Source organism: Myiozetetes cayanensis, unplaced genomic scaffold, assembly GCF_022539395.1.
Source record: "Myiozetetes cayanensis isolate MyiCay16 unplaced genomic scaffold, myiCay2020 scf1, whole genome shotgun sequence".
NCBI lineage: Eukaryota > Metazoa > Chordata > Aves > Passeriformes > Tyrannidae > Myiozetetes > Myiozetetes cayanensis.
Window position 1 is genome coordinate 98298615 of NW_026086604.1, and position 14515 is coordinate 98313129.

At 42.0% G+C, this 14515-nt stretch overlaps 2 protein-coding genes across 2 annotated transcripts in view; both read right to left on the minus strand.

Annotated features, from left to right (window-relative positions):
* The window catches only part of EGFR (epidermal growth factor receptor), a 1326436-nt gene that overhangs the window by 95703 nt on the left and 1216218 nt on the right, over positions 1-14515 (minus strand). The gene's annotated exons all lie outside the window — the stretch shown is intronic.
* GLI3 (GLI family zinc finger 3) overlaps positions 777-14515 on the minus strand; it is a 192396-nt gene continuing 178657 nt past the window's right edge. Inside the window, 4 exon segments of the mRNA XM_050330191.1 lie at positions 777-6315; positions 6318-7652; positions 8834-9161; positions 12321-12611. Coding sequence (XP_050186148.1) covers positions 5363-6315; positions 6318-7652; positions 8834-9161; positions 12321-12611 — 2907 coding nt within the window. The 3' untranslated portion in view covers positions 777-5362.

A 14515-nucleotide genomic window follows, 5' to 3' on the forward strand; every position in this document is an offset into this window, starting at 1 on the left:
TCCCCACAGGCCTCCTTGTCTCCCCACTGGTCCATCATGTCTTTGTCTGAGGCTTGTTCCATTGAGCACTGACAGCTCAACAGAGTGGTTTGTGAGGTACCAGCAGTGGAAACAAAAGGCCTTGAAATGAGAACAGCCCAGACACCATAATATTGCAACTTCTTTCCTACTATTTACCACAACTAACTTAATGTTGACCATGACTGTTGCACTCGACAGGAGCACACACTAAGTATGTCCACCTTGAAGATGACTGCATCTAGGTCTTTTGTGGATCACACAATAACCCATCTGAGCAGACATCTACTGACTAATCCAGTCAGAGGAGCTTCTCCTCCTCCTTCCCGTGCTTCTTCATGGGTGGGCAAGCCTTTGTGAGAGACCCTTGGCAAGCAAGAGATGAAAACTCAGCCTCCACAGAACAGCCCAGAGTCTAGCACAGCTTGGATTTGACCTCTGAACCAGCTGCTTCTACAGTAGAGTTAACCAGGTCAGTCTCCCTCCACCTTTCAAACACTTTATCTGTGTGACACTGCATTTTCATTTATTTTTCCACTCGACACCCCTCTAGAGGGAAGGCAAGTGCCCCGTTTTGTTTTCTGATCTGTATTTTAAACGGTGAATGAAGTGAAACAACAGACTGAGAAGCAGAAAGGGAAAAGCGAGCAGCTATGAGTAGAAGCGACTCATGAGCTGATTGCAACCAGGCTCTTCAGACAGATGAAAAAATAACTCCCTCCCCCAAGGAGATATTTTAATAGTTGAAAGCTAAGAACTTAAGTACAAAGGCTTTTGTTTTTATTGACATTGTAAGAAACATTTTTTTCTTTGTTACAAAAAAACTAAGTGGTTCTGAAAGCAGAAGTACAGTTCATATGTACACAGTGCTACAGACCCTTCAGATCAACCTAAGGCTTGAGAAACATCAGATCATAACTGCAGGTTTATCAAATGAAGACCACTAAGGCCTGTTACAGCTGAACACTATTCCTACCATACATAAATGTATTTACACATTCTCTTTTCTTTTTTCTTTTTTTTTTCTTAAAAAAGGATTACAAGCTTTATAAAAAAAAATTTTTAAAAATTGGAAAAAAAAAAAAAGAACACATTTTTATCTTACACATCTGCAGGACTGACAACAGTGACTGTTCCATAGGAGACATTCCACCAATCCAAGGACAATAACACGTGAATACCAGAGGTTTACAAGACGTTTTAGACTATCGACAGTGGTATGTGCTATTAACTGAACGGCAAGTACAGCCTCATCAGGAAAATTTGGCAACACATCCTGGTCCCTCTGTTTTGCAGGGTCAACGCAAAATAAGGCACATATATTGCGAGAATATAAACACTGCTGTTCATAAGGATGAGCCATTGCGGAATAGGCGTGGGTGAGCCGACCAGCCATTTCATCGAGGCAGGGGGGGAAGCAATGACTGGAAATGAGCAGCCAGCCAGTATCTTAATGCACGAACCATTTGGGGCCATTCTCCAAGGAGAGAAAAGCATCATCTGTCAGGTGCATGTATGGGGCCATTCCACTCACCAGCAAAGCCCCTGAGGAAGCTCACTGACTTCCCTGCAAACACACTTTTCCTTCACCTGGGTGTAACTGACGGATAAACTCTCACTGGCGACTTCCACTTCATGGAATGTAAAACTGCCTGAAATTTCAGGCAGGCTAAATGTTACTGATGCTCCCAAGGCCAAAAGTAGTGAATATGGAAGAGCCTCTCAGAGCCATTAGAAGCAAGGTGATTTTAGACTCAGGCTGCAATGCTTTAAAAAAAGGAAGTTCATGATATTTTGTGCATTTTCTAGACCACTAGGAAGAACAGTGGGTTTCCAACAGCTATGGCAGAATTCAACTGATGTGCCAGATAAACAAAAGCAAGCTTTGACTCTGTAACTGGAAGAGTAGTTGTAGAAGGGTACCAGTAAACATGTCCCACCAATGCTGGTGGGACTTTCCCCAGACTGCCACATGCTGAGGAGGAGGCTGACAAGTGAAAGCTGGTGTCCAGCATAACAGACCCATGCTCAGAGAGACCAGTCTACCTCATCAACACAGAACCAAAGCCCAAAATAGCTGAGCTATGATGTATTGCTACCCTCACAGGTACCAAAATGGGTTCTTTCAGCATAAACCAGAAAAGTATGAGAAAATACTAAATACTGAAAAGAGACACATGAACAAAAGTGGAACATACGCTTAATGGTGAAAATGATAAACCATTTGTACAAACTCCCCAGGGACACGGTGGAGTCTCTGGTTCTTCACCTCTGCCAAATCAAATGAGACGCCTTTCTGGAGCATGTGATTTCTGCCAAGACACACTGTTGGCCCAAGACAGGGGTAAGTGAGTGACAAAGGTTTGTCAAATCCAGGAAGGCAAATTAGCTACTCAAACAGTCCCTTTTAGCCTTGAGCAATATGAATGGCTCCTTCTAAATTCTGATGGATCACATCTGTTAATAGCTTCCCAGCATCAATTGCACCAGCAAATACAATTATGAACTGGAAAATTGAGTTTAAAAAAATAGTTGGGGATGGTTATTTTTTTTTTTAAATGTATTGGCTCTATAACAATAAAAGGATTCTCTCCCAAGCCACCTACTCCCAAGCTGGTCATAAGTCTCCTTGTTGAAATTGTTTATAAACATGTAATTGATGGCTTAATAAACAGCCAGTGATTGGTTACCAGGAAGCATCTGAAACATGTCCAGCACAGCCCTTCATGCATCCTTTCATACCCCAGCAGCAAGGCAGGGACAGGGGTTGTGTACAGGCAGCAGGTCTCTAAAGGGCTGCCTCTGTGCAATGAGAGCACAACAGGGAGCAGCTCTGTCATGCTGCAACAGCAAACCCATCATTTGCCATGGTGAACTGTGCCCAATTGCCCTTGCAGCTCAGGGACCACTGCAACCGGGCTGTGATAGTTAGTTAAGGGCAGGGAGGCTGGAAGGGGAACTGGCAAAGGGTAAAGTGCAGAATGGGGGCATATGCATCCATAAGATGGGGAGAAAGAAATGCTGGCTAAAGATTCAGAGAAAGACAGGAGCTGGCTGATGACAAAAGGTGTAAGATATTTACATTTGTCTTGATTTCTGACATTCCAGCTCACAGTGCAAATCACTTGGTATATGCTGTGATAAGCCCAAATGTGGCCCGAGCACTGGATTTCTGTGTTTTCCTACTGATTTACAGCTTTGTCCTCTGACTCTAACAGCTGTTAACAGATCAGTGTTATCTGACAGCTTCACAGAGGTTCCATTCCTACACATTTCCTCAAATGCCATGACCTGAATCAGCTGGTATTTCATGGGTTTTTTTTACAGTTGAAAAAAAGTGCTATGGCTTTATAGCCTATAGAAATCACCTTCTGGTGCTATTTCTAATATTCACTGGGCTAAAGTTTATCTGTATTTCAAAATCGACCACACTCCCTCTTCCCACTGTATGTCTAAAATTAATACCAGCTCCTTACAGACATCAAATCTATGACTGTAAGTACCTGAACCATTTACATCCCATAGCTGCACTTTACTATCAGGATTTAACTAAGAAGTCTGCAAGGGCTGGACCTACACACAGCTTCTAGGAGTAAGCATAAACCTTGGTCTTGTGACTCTATTTCCCACCCCAGCCTGTTTACCCAGGAGCACTGTGTGTTCAGGGGTGCAGACATGGAGCCCAGCATAGCCAAAAAACATGCTGGAAGAGCTAGTGCTCACAGAGCAAATGCCATTCACCTCTGCCAGTGAGTAGCTTCACAACCACAGTGCATTGGTTTCAATTGTTTGCTTGTGCAACTGAGCCTGGGCATTGACCCACTGGTTTGTTTTGAAATGTGGTGTCACCGAGAGAGAGAGACTGGCTTGGTCTTTCTTTGGTTAGAGCATGGTGCTAATAGCATTTACTTGGGAGCTGAACTTGATGATCCCTGTGGGTCCCTTCCAACTCAGAATATTCTGTGATCTCTTAATTTTTGCTGTTCCCCTTGTTTCTTTGCAATTTTCAATGACAGTTTAAATTTCTTAATTTTTTAAAACCTGAACACAGTGGAAAAACATGTAAGATTATCAGATTGCTTGCAATTGCTTTATTTGGCTAGTCTGAGAACTGGGTCAGCCATTTGGTTTCTACTTCTTTTGCATGACATGACCATGATGCTTTTGAAGCTGTAGTTGTGTGTTTTTTCAATGGGCATTTACTTATTTTAAAACATACATTTACTTATTTTAAACCATCCATGAAGCCATATGTTCTAAAAGGGATGTACAACACATTTTTCCTGACAAAGGAATTGTTACTGTGAATAAGAACCAATGGCTCAGCAAATTACAATTTGCATTAAAAAAAGGCCCCAGTATGGAAATACTGCTATTTTGTTATTCCATTGTATGAAATACACCATATGACCCTGATCGTATCTCCACAAATGTGGTATGCAATGAGAGGATTACAGACTACACAAGTCACAAACACACCTATAACTTTACTATCCAGTCATTTAAAAGAGAAGGCTGAAAAACAGAATATCAAATACTGCAAAAGATGAGAGTTGGACTAAAAACAGCTTTCTGGTCCTCTCCTTGCTCTGAAATAGGTCAAACACGACACAATCTCATACCATTATTCAAGGTAGTGACATCTATCTGTGTGTATGTTTACAAAAATCTTAAAACATTCACTAGGGATCAAAGGGCTGACGGTTTTAGATTTCTTACTTGCTTGAACCTCCCAACTTCCTTGTGCTCCATGACTCTAAAGTTAGCCTGGGTGCATGGCAGTGCATTTCTAAACTGGCTGTCCACCTCAGTGTGATGTATCCAGTGCATCCAGAGAGGATTTCATCACTGCCTGCTCACTTCACATTATGACTGGTTATTTTGTGCCTATATGTTTAGAGCGGAAAAGTTGCAACAGTTTTACAAGGTCTAGATTCGTTTGAGTAATAGAAAATTGCCAGGTCATTTCGTCAGACCTTTTTTTACAAAATAAACCAAACCAAAACAAAAAACATGCACTTCACACGTTTACATTGGTTTACAATTAAAAAACAAAAGAAGAAAAGGAAGCATACGGACATTCAAAAAGGGAGAGAGAAAGTGAGAAAAGAGAGAAAGGGAGGGAATGGGTGTAGCAATACTGATTCAAAACTGAAATGGAAGACAGTTTCTCCCTAGAACACTTTAGGGTTTTCAGAGTCCTTATTCCATAAAAGGAATATACTTGAAACACATCCCATTTAGGTGAGATGAGATTGCTAAAATACATACACAACTAAAAAATACGAGTCTGTTTTTTTTTTTTTTCATCTGTTATCTCCTAAGGGTTTTTTGTTTTTCATGTCTATTGCATAACAGCAAGAAACTTGCTTTCTTCTGCAAGCGAGGTCAATAAAGAGCTCATGTCCCCAATAGCCATGTTAGTTGTGCTTACAGGCATAGCTGGGAATGTAAGAGATGCTCGGGGAGTGGTGAGGCGTGAGGAATTGCGGGAGACATCTTGAATGATACTTGGGCTCAGGGCTTCTGAAATTAAGCTGACATGGTCCCCATCATCTATGATAGCATCAAAATCAATCTGCACACCCTCTAGACTGTTGCTGTCAATGCTGTCAACTGTGCTTGACACTTGGTTAGCCCCTGGGGAAAGAAGCTCAGATGAGTTTTCAGTTGCAATCCCCTGCAGCAGGCAGTTAGCTTCCGAACCAAAGAAAGAACCTGTTTTCACAGCTTGGTGGCTAAAGCCTGTGGTTTGGTCATATAACTGACCAGAGTAATTCTGCACGTTAGAGCAGAACTGCTGTGATTGACCTTGCATCTCCATCTTAATGGTGTTTACCCTGTACGTCTGGTTGCCATCATTTATGTGTCCTTGCTGTTGTGACAGGTTGTTTCTCAATACGTTCTGCCGTCTGTTGCTGCTGTAATTAGAGCATGACTGGTAACTTTTGGCCACTGGCAAAGCTGAAGGCTGGCTACCAATGGTGTGAGACACCGGTGGACAACTCTGCGGTCCTTGATACAGGCTGCTTTGTGAGGTAGGACTAACCTGCCCTAGCATCATTTGACCGGATTGATTGACTCCCTGGTAATGAACACTGTCTCCAGTTGGTTGGTTTTGCAAATATTCCTGTTCCATCATATTCCTGTTCTGCATCCCATTTGCCATACTGGTGGCTTGATCGCTAGATGCCATGGGATGGCTGAAATTCTGCTGGTTTCCGCTCACTGGCATGTTACTGACTCTCAGCTTCTGCCCTTGCAATGCCATGCCACAGGAATTGTCTGTTGCCCCGACATCATTGCTTGCCTGCCAATGCTTTCACTGTAAGGCTTATTGGACTGCATGCTGAAAGAAGTACCGGCTCCGCTCCCAAGAACCATGTTTTGCTGTAAACTGTAGGAACTATTGTTCTCCACCAGGTTCTGATAGCCATTCTGCTGGGCCATGTTGCCTCTCTCCGGGTTCTGCTGCTGCACCATCATATTGTTGTACAGTCTGAAGGCCCGAGCCTGCTGCACTGCTGACCGCTGACTGCATTTCAGCTTTGAAGGAGATAAGTCAGAACTTCCTGAGCTTACTTCATTCCACTGAATGGGCAAGTCGCTCTTATTTGCCTCGGGACCTCCCTGCTGACTGCTTGGTGGAGAGGCTTGGTCAAAGTTGCTGGGGTTGTTGTTTCCTAAAACTGAGCTGTGATGCATTTTGTTGCTGTCTAGGACATTGTTCAACAGGTGGTCATACATGCCCTGGTTCTGGGAATTCAGATACTGAACCACGTCATCTGGCAGGAGATCCTCATCATTCAGACTGCCACCTGCTTCCATTGTAGCAGCTTCCAGGGCGACGTTCTCGCTGATGCTCGGAGGACAGGGGGAGTTGAAGCCACGGAAGACGCCACCTTCAGAACGGGTATAGTTCTGAAGAACAAGGTTGCGCTTTTCCACGGATGGAGGCAAAGCAGGAGGGTTAAAGCTATTAAGACTGTTGAAACGCTGGACTCTAGGGACAGAGAGGTTGTCAGAGACCATTCTTACTGGATCACTGGCTCTCCTTGTCCCATTTCCTAAAGCATCTTGAGATAGAAAATGCCTCCTGCTGTAACCATTTGCCCCACCATCACTACATCTTCGAGGGGCATTCACTGGAGGCAGAGGAGATAATCCTGACTCCCTGCAGTCACCCAAGAGTGCCATCCTTGTTTTGAGGCTCATCCTCTCCATGTTAGGCAGTGGAGTCGGTGGGGGTCCACCAGTAGCTGCTGCATATTTAGCTTTCAGCCTGTATTGCTGGGCTGGGGTGAGGCTGAGAAGACTTGGCAGGTCATCACACTGGCTCGCTTCACTGGAGCGCCGGGAGGCATCTGTCGAGATGGGGTCATAGGAGTCTGCAACGCTCACGTTCTGTGGTCTTCCCTCAGCCTGCGAGGCATCGCTGGACCTCCGGCTAGAGAAGCAAGGTGAGATTCCAGAGGACCTGCGGCTGCTTAGGTAGGCTGAACTGATTGTGCTAGTATTGCTGTCCCTCCTGTTCAGCATGTTCAACACAGTGATGTCCGTACTTGAAAGTTCGTTCCTGTTTGGCAGAATAGTCATGGATCCTCCTACACTGCAGCTGCTATTCGACTGGGTACCTGGAGGTAAAAGTCACAGTTAAACAAATGGGCATTACCCAGAAACTGGTACAGAAAACAGCCAGTAGAGAAGTTAAGTGGAGTATGGAGGAAGAGCCTGCATCATCACAGCAATTCATAGCAGTGCTCTTTCTTCAAAGAAGTAGGGATAAAAACTGTATGTTTAGGTTAAAAGCTAATTCAGAGACTCAAGGGCAACATTTCAGTGTGAATCCCAGAACAAAATTTATAGGCCATAGCCACAAACTGTCATCAGCTAGTAGAGTGCTCCAGCCTGCAGTGCAGCTATGCTGACTGATGTGCCAGAAGGACACATTTGTAAGGGAGCTTTTTATAGGCAAAATATAATTAAACAGGCATTTGCATGGAATGTCAAAATATACAAATTGGAGGCTATTCAAGGTCATTCCTAAGACTTCTTGAAATATTCTTGAAATAACTCCTAACAACTGCAAAACATCTTTGCTGGTTTCCTTGTTTTGTTTTGTTCTGTTTTTAAGTAAACAGAATACATTTCTTAATTTTACATAGCTCCTTTCTATTGAATGTGTCTCAGAAAACACAGGCTGTCACTGCTGGGTGGAGTGTAGAAACCTAAGGGCATACTGTAGGCAATGTAGAGGCAGTTCTCTGTAAAAAAACAACTATGGATCTTCAGAGTTCAATCTTGCCTCACTCCCATTCATGGATATCTGCCCTTTGCAGCAGTAGCATCTGTAGTAGCATATGTACATTAGTATGCATACGTATGATTTCTTCTATGTATGGGAACAGGTTACTTAAAGGGAAGCCAAACACTTCTCTGCAAAGGGTGCCTTGCAAAGACTTCCGTACAATAAATTGGCCAGTATTTATTTTGTCTGCCTTGCCTCAAAACAGCATAGGATTATGATGTTCTTGGGTCCAAACTTTTAACTATAGGGAATACAGGAATACTTAAAATGTGATGTGCGACTCCCTTGCTAACCCCTGTTCTGTAACACCTGGGACTATCAGACCTCTCTCAGGGCGGGTAGCAGGACTTGCGATCAGGGGATAAACAGAAAGTGATCAATTTACAAACTATTCCACAGCTGATGAGCTTCCTAAGCTCTGCAACTCTTGCAAGGTTGCAAGATTGACCTAGCAAGCAAGAAATTTAAAGCCAAAAAGTGTTATCACTCCTCTTATGTTTATCTCACCATTTCCTATGAGAGGCGGCAAGGTCGGGGCTTTGGAAGGTGGAACGGGGTTCAGTCTTGGAAGCATTCCATTAACTTGTTTCAACCTTTCTAATTTCACTTGCTCCATCCATTTGGTCCCTGTCATATTCCTCCTGGCCTGTAAGCCAAGTGCTGTGGTGGCTGTGGAAATGGTAGAATCCATGATTGGGGTTTCATCGATGACACTGAGGTCTCCTACACTACCACCACCAGTCAGAGTAAGCTCGATCCCATTGTTGGAATAGTTGCTGATGGGGGACTGTTCGCTGCTGCATGTAGACTGACCACCAGGGCTTGGCTGAGATGTCTGTTGGAGAGAAGTAGGAAACAAACAAAAGTGAGGATTGAGCAAACTGTTAACCAGAGAACTTGCACTAAATGAGGGTCTAAATGGAGCCAAAGAAAACTAAAAGAAAAGTTTAGCATTAAATGGTAACAGTGGTTGTTCTTAAAGAAGTTTTCTACATATTGATTTTAACTGCAGTGAATGGCATTGCAAAACACAGACTAAAATCCCCTTTAATACCTTGCTGATAGCATACATTGTATCTCCATGAGACACTTATCTGAGTTATTCCCACAGCTGCTTCTATCATTTCTTGTCATTCGTGAGCACACATGGATAGATACCCTACTTTGGGTATATGCTGTTCCTGACTCAAGTTGCAGCTCAATAAACCAAACCAGAATTCAGACATGTTACAAGGTCTTAATTTACACTGCTAGGCTTGCAAACAAACAAACAAACAAGACTCCAACGACACTGGAATTTGGTTTTTTTCCTTTTAATTAGACTTGTGGCTAAAGAATGTAAGTATTTTCCAGGCTTAAGGCTCATTGTTACGAGCAGTGGTTGGCCTGAAATGTTGGCATGGGATAAAACAGGGACAAAGCATCAGTGCAAAAAATATTGTATCATATTATCAGCATCCCATGACCCTAGCAGAACTCAGGCCTAACTTGTATCTCCTCTTATACCTAACTTACACTACCTCTGCCCTGAATCAAGAAGGCAATGATCTACTGAACCAAATCTTTTGTTTCATTAGAATTTAAGATTTTAAATGCAAGAATTTAAGTAGATAGTACAGGCTGCTAATCCGCCACAATAGCGTCTTCTTTCTTAACAGTGTTCCCTGCTGCTCTAGAAGAACTCTTGCTGTGGGGAAACACGGGTTAGATTTACTTTTTATAAAGTTCTCGTAAAAGAATGGGAAAATTGACAAACTGACAGGCAAAACATAGAGAAAGACAGACAGAAGTCTCTAGACTTAATATCTCACTGTAAGGTTCTATCAGTGTGATCACAGATCAGTGGGGCATGCAGTATCATCTTGCTCCCAAGAACAGTTTCATGTAAGCATTTAACTTTTAGAGTTTCTGATGTGGGTTTTTTAATTTTTTTTCTGCCACCCCGTGATTTTTAAGCACATTTTACTGACAAATGCTAGCTAGAATTTCTGAAGCGGCAGTGATGGCTCTCACTTTTAACATCAGTGAATGAAGACGCAGATTCATGGCACTACTGTAGCTTCATGTGCCCCTGAGGAGTCCATTAAGATGCAATAACCATTTTATTATTTCCAACTTGAACGATGATGCTTAGAATTTATGAGGCCACACTGAGCAAGTTCATTTCCAAATCCAGCCCAAAGCAGATTTGGTGACAAGAACAGAAATAACAGTCACTATACAGAAGAAAGTTTGTGCTTCTGGACAATAGCTCCATGCCATATGGCAGAACAGTAATAGTGGCCAGAAGCCTGTTCTTGTAGCCACATGTCAAGATCACAGTGAAGTAGGGTGCAGAAATAAGAGCTGTATTATGGGGAACATGCATTTCTAGATGTGCAATACAGAAAAAAAAAAGGATGTCTCATCTAGAAGGGAGGGTACAAAGACATTTCTGAAGACATTTCACCAATATAAGCCAGATTTTTCAGATGTCAAGTGTTGCAAAATGCTCACAGGACATTTCAATTGGGAATGCACTTGATGGATTGCACATTATTAAATAAAGGAATGATTGAACAACAGGCAGAAGGCTAAAATAAAAACATAAATAATGTTGCAATAAGAAAAAACAGCAGAAAAGTTAAAATGCCCTCACCTTATTACCCACTGTCCTTAGGAAGTTAGAATAAGACATTTAAGAGCATTAGACAGAAAAGACATTGGATTAGTTGAAAACCAGAAAATATATCTCAATTCATACACACAGTGAAAAGCAAGAAATACAAAATTATTTTTAAAATATAAATTTCAGTGACAAATATTTAATAACATGTAAGCTATCGGCATTAGTAACCCTCTCCCATTAATTTTATTCATGCTAAAACTGTCTATATGCAACATGCCTCAGAAATGCCACATATTTACCTAGCTAAGCAAAAGAGGAAGGGGTTTTGCAATCTAAGGTAGTTATCATCAAAGATGGCAGAGTTAAGCAGGAGTTAACTCTGGGCCCTTGGAAGTTTCTGAATTCAGGATTAATACTGAACAGTTTGGGCATAAGCCTTAGGCACAACATAGCAGTAACTCATATTTCAATGAGTAATCACTTTGAATTGCAGCGTGATTAACAGTATGAGCAGAATTTGGGCTCATATTTGTACTCCCCAAGGGCTGGATACAGATGAATCGTAGACCCAGATGGAGAAGAGGATGGAGTGACTGTCTTTGAGAGCATTAACCCTTGTAAAGAGGGCAGATGGCACATGAAATGCAGGCAAAGGAAAAAATTTAGGATAGCATCTAAAAAAATGGAATATGGTCCTTGCAGCAGTTTAGTGCAATATGTTAAGGTAAACCAGAGGAGACCTGCAGACATTCTTAATTCAGCTTTAGTGTAGGTTAATTTGGTTAAATTAAGTATCAGATTAACAAAAGGGGTCACATCACAGCAGAGATCAAATGTTAGACAAAACTGCCCTCCTGCTGTGTAAGAAAGCCAATTTATCCTGCTTCAGTTTGATCCATGACCCAACAACCTCAAGCCCTATAAACTCTTCCCCAGGTTCTCCAAAAATTATCATCATAAATATTATCATCTTAGTCTTTTGGATTTTTTGGGTTTGTTTTCTTTTTATTCTGGCTTTGACCCTGCAAGATTCACATTTGCCTTCCTTCTTCTGTAAACAGAAGAGAGGAAAAAATTCTTTTTTAAAAATGAAAAATGTGATTTTCTCACACTATGCTTATTCCAAAAGGTGGAGCTCTATAAGAGAAACAATTATTGTGAGAGTTGCCAACACTGCACATACCACATACTGCACAGACTAGATGTAATCTTTTTATTCACTATTTCTTAGGCTTTAAAAACATTTTACAACGTAAACAAAAAAGAAAACCTCACAAAACCTAACCTTGTGAGCTAGAGCTTACAGGCTTGAGCATTTCATAAAGGGACTATTAACTGGTTGAAAGAAGAAAAACGGCAAAGGGAGTGGCACGGTGTATTGCATACCATTGGTTTTTCTGACTTGACCGCTTTCACTTGGAGGCATTCTTCACGCTTTGAGGTAGTGTTGCTGAGGTCCTTCTGCTCACCAATCGCACCCTGAGTCTGATGGCCTGGTGACCGAGTCTGAGAGTGGCTGCCTGGGTCTCTTGGTGGCAGAGGCCTTGGGTGGATATCTCCCCGCTGCTTCTTGGTGACGTGTGCCTCTGGGCCATGCACGGTCTTCACATGTTTCCGGAGAGAACTGGGGTCTGTGTAGCGCTTTGTGCAGCCCGGTATCTTGCAAACATATGGTTTCTGACAAGACATGAAAAACGCTTAAATTAAATGTAATTCCATGTGAGACTCCTAAACAACTCCTTGGAGCACAGCTGATGTTAAAGTTATACACTTTCACAGCGAACTTGTTACCTAATTTATGGTCTCTACAGTGATCAATTCATAGAATGGTTTGGGTTGGAATGGACCTTAGAGACCATCTACTTCTAACCCCCCTGTCATGGGCAGGGATACCTTGCACTATACCAGGTTGCTCAAAGCCACATTCAGCCAGACTCTGAACACTTCCAGGGTTGAGGTATTTACAGCTTCTCAGGGTAACCTGTGCCAGTTCTTCACTACTCTCACAGCAAAAAATTTCTTCTTTACTTATATCTAGTCTAAATCTACCCTCTTCCAGTTTAAAGCCATTACCCCTTGTCGTATCAAATTGTGACTGCACTTAGTCAAACCCATTAATTTCCCTTGGTTTAGAAGGTACCCCTCAATGCTGCACAGTTGACAGAGGACAGAGTCTCTCATGCTACAAACTGGCAAAGCTTTCACTTAGCTTAACAGAAGAGTCAACATAGCTATGGCAGTTTATGAAGACTGGACTAATTTTCTGATGCTGTCCACTGCCCTCAGCAGTTAGACAGCACTTCTAGTATGCCTAGTACCTACTACTTGACATTCAGAGGCAAACAGCTCCCTTCAAAAGATGCTGGGACATTTGTTCAGGCAGAATTTACTGATGAAGTATTTTTTCCTAGCTCCTTACGATAACCAATATGAAGTCCAAGTATAAGATAAGTAACACGAGCATTTTCATTTTGCAGCAATATATGAACCAGTACTATTACTATCATATATTGCACTAGTACTATCACTGCTATTAGTATAAGTGATCACTCATTTTTATTACAAACCATATCCTTTGTGAATTTCTATACTTGGCTAAGCAATGTAGAATAAAGTAAATTTACTGTGTTATAATTTAACAAAGCCTTTGTTCTTGTATTACGAGAGGATTAGAAAGAAGAGTTGAGCACTTCCTAAATCCTTTAATTGCCTCAGGAAGCAAAGTATTGTTCACTCACTTTTATTACTAAACTGTTTCCCAGAAACTACTATTTTAAAGGTTTTTTTATACTAGCCCTCAAGATACAAAAGAGACCCTCATGCAAAGTTCTTCAAAGGGGTTTTCTGTCTGCTTACACTTAGCACTGTGGAGTCTTTGACAAATGCAGCCTCTTCATAGCAGTCTAAGCCTGAGCCCGCTTCCACTGACATCAGTGGAAAAAACTCTCCCATTGACTTGAATAGGAGCAAAAATGAACATTTTGAAGTTGATGTTGAGCTACTGAGGCAGGTTTTCTCAAGATACTACAGAAGTACGAGTCACTTAGCACTCTTCTACTTGTGCAAGGCATATCAAGATATATCAGCTGTTTTTAAAGCTCTCTGTATTACTTACAACCAAAATGGCACTGCAAGCAAGTGCTGAAATTTGATCTGTGCTTTTCATGGTATTCATGGCACTCCACCAGTATACATTGCCCTAGAAGATTCGCCTATTTCAGTGTGAAGTACTGGTGAAGGAAATGTGGCTGCACCTACCAGAAATGATGTGCAGAATAAAATATTTCTTGGTGACTTACTGTTAGACACGAAATTCTGATCTTAAAACAGAGGCAGTACAGATGACATCGTTATGTTTGAGATCTGACTCATCAATTAGGCGATACACAGATTGATTCAGAGAGTGAATGAAAAAAAAAAGTCAGATCCTGGCAAGACTTGATGAGTTTCCTTCTACCTTGGTGACAATTCGCAAAATTACTGCAGGTCTTCAGTGCAGTTGTTAGCTGATCTGCTGAGAGCACACACGACAGAGACGGGACAAACTCAAAGATGTGCAAGTCTCTCTGCTTCCCCTGTGA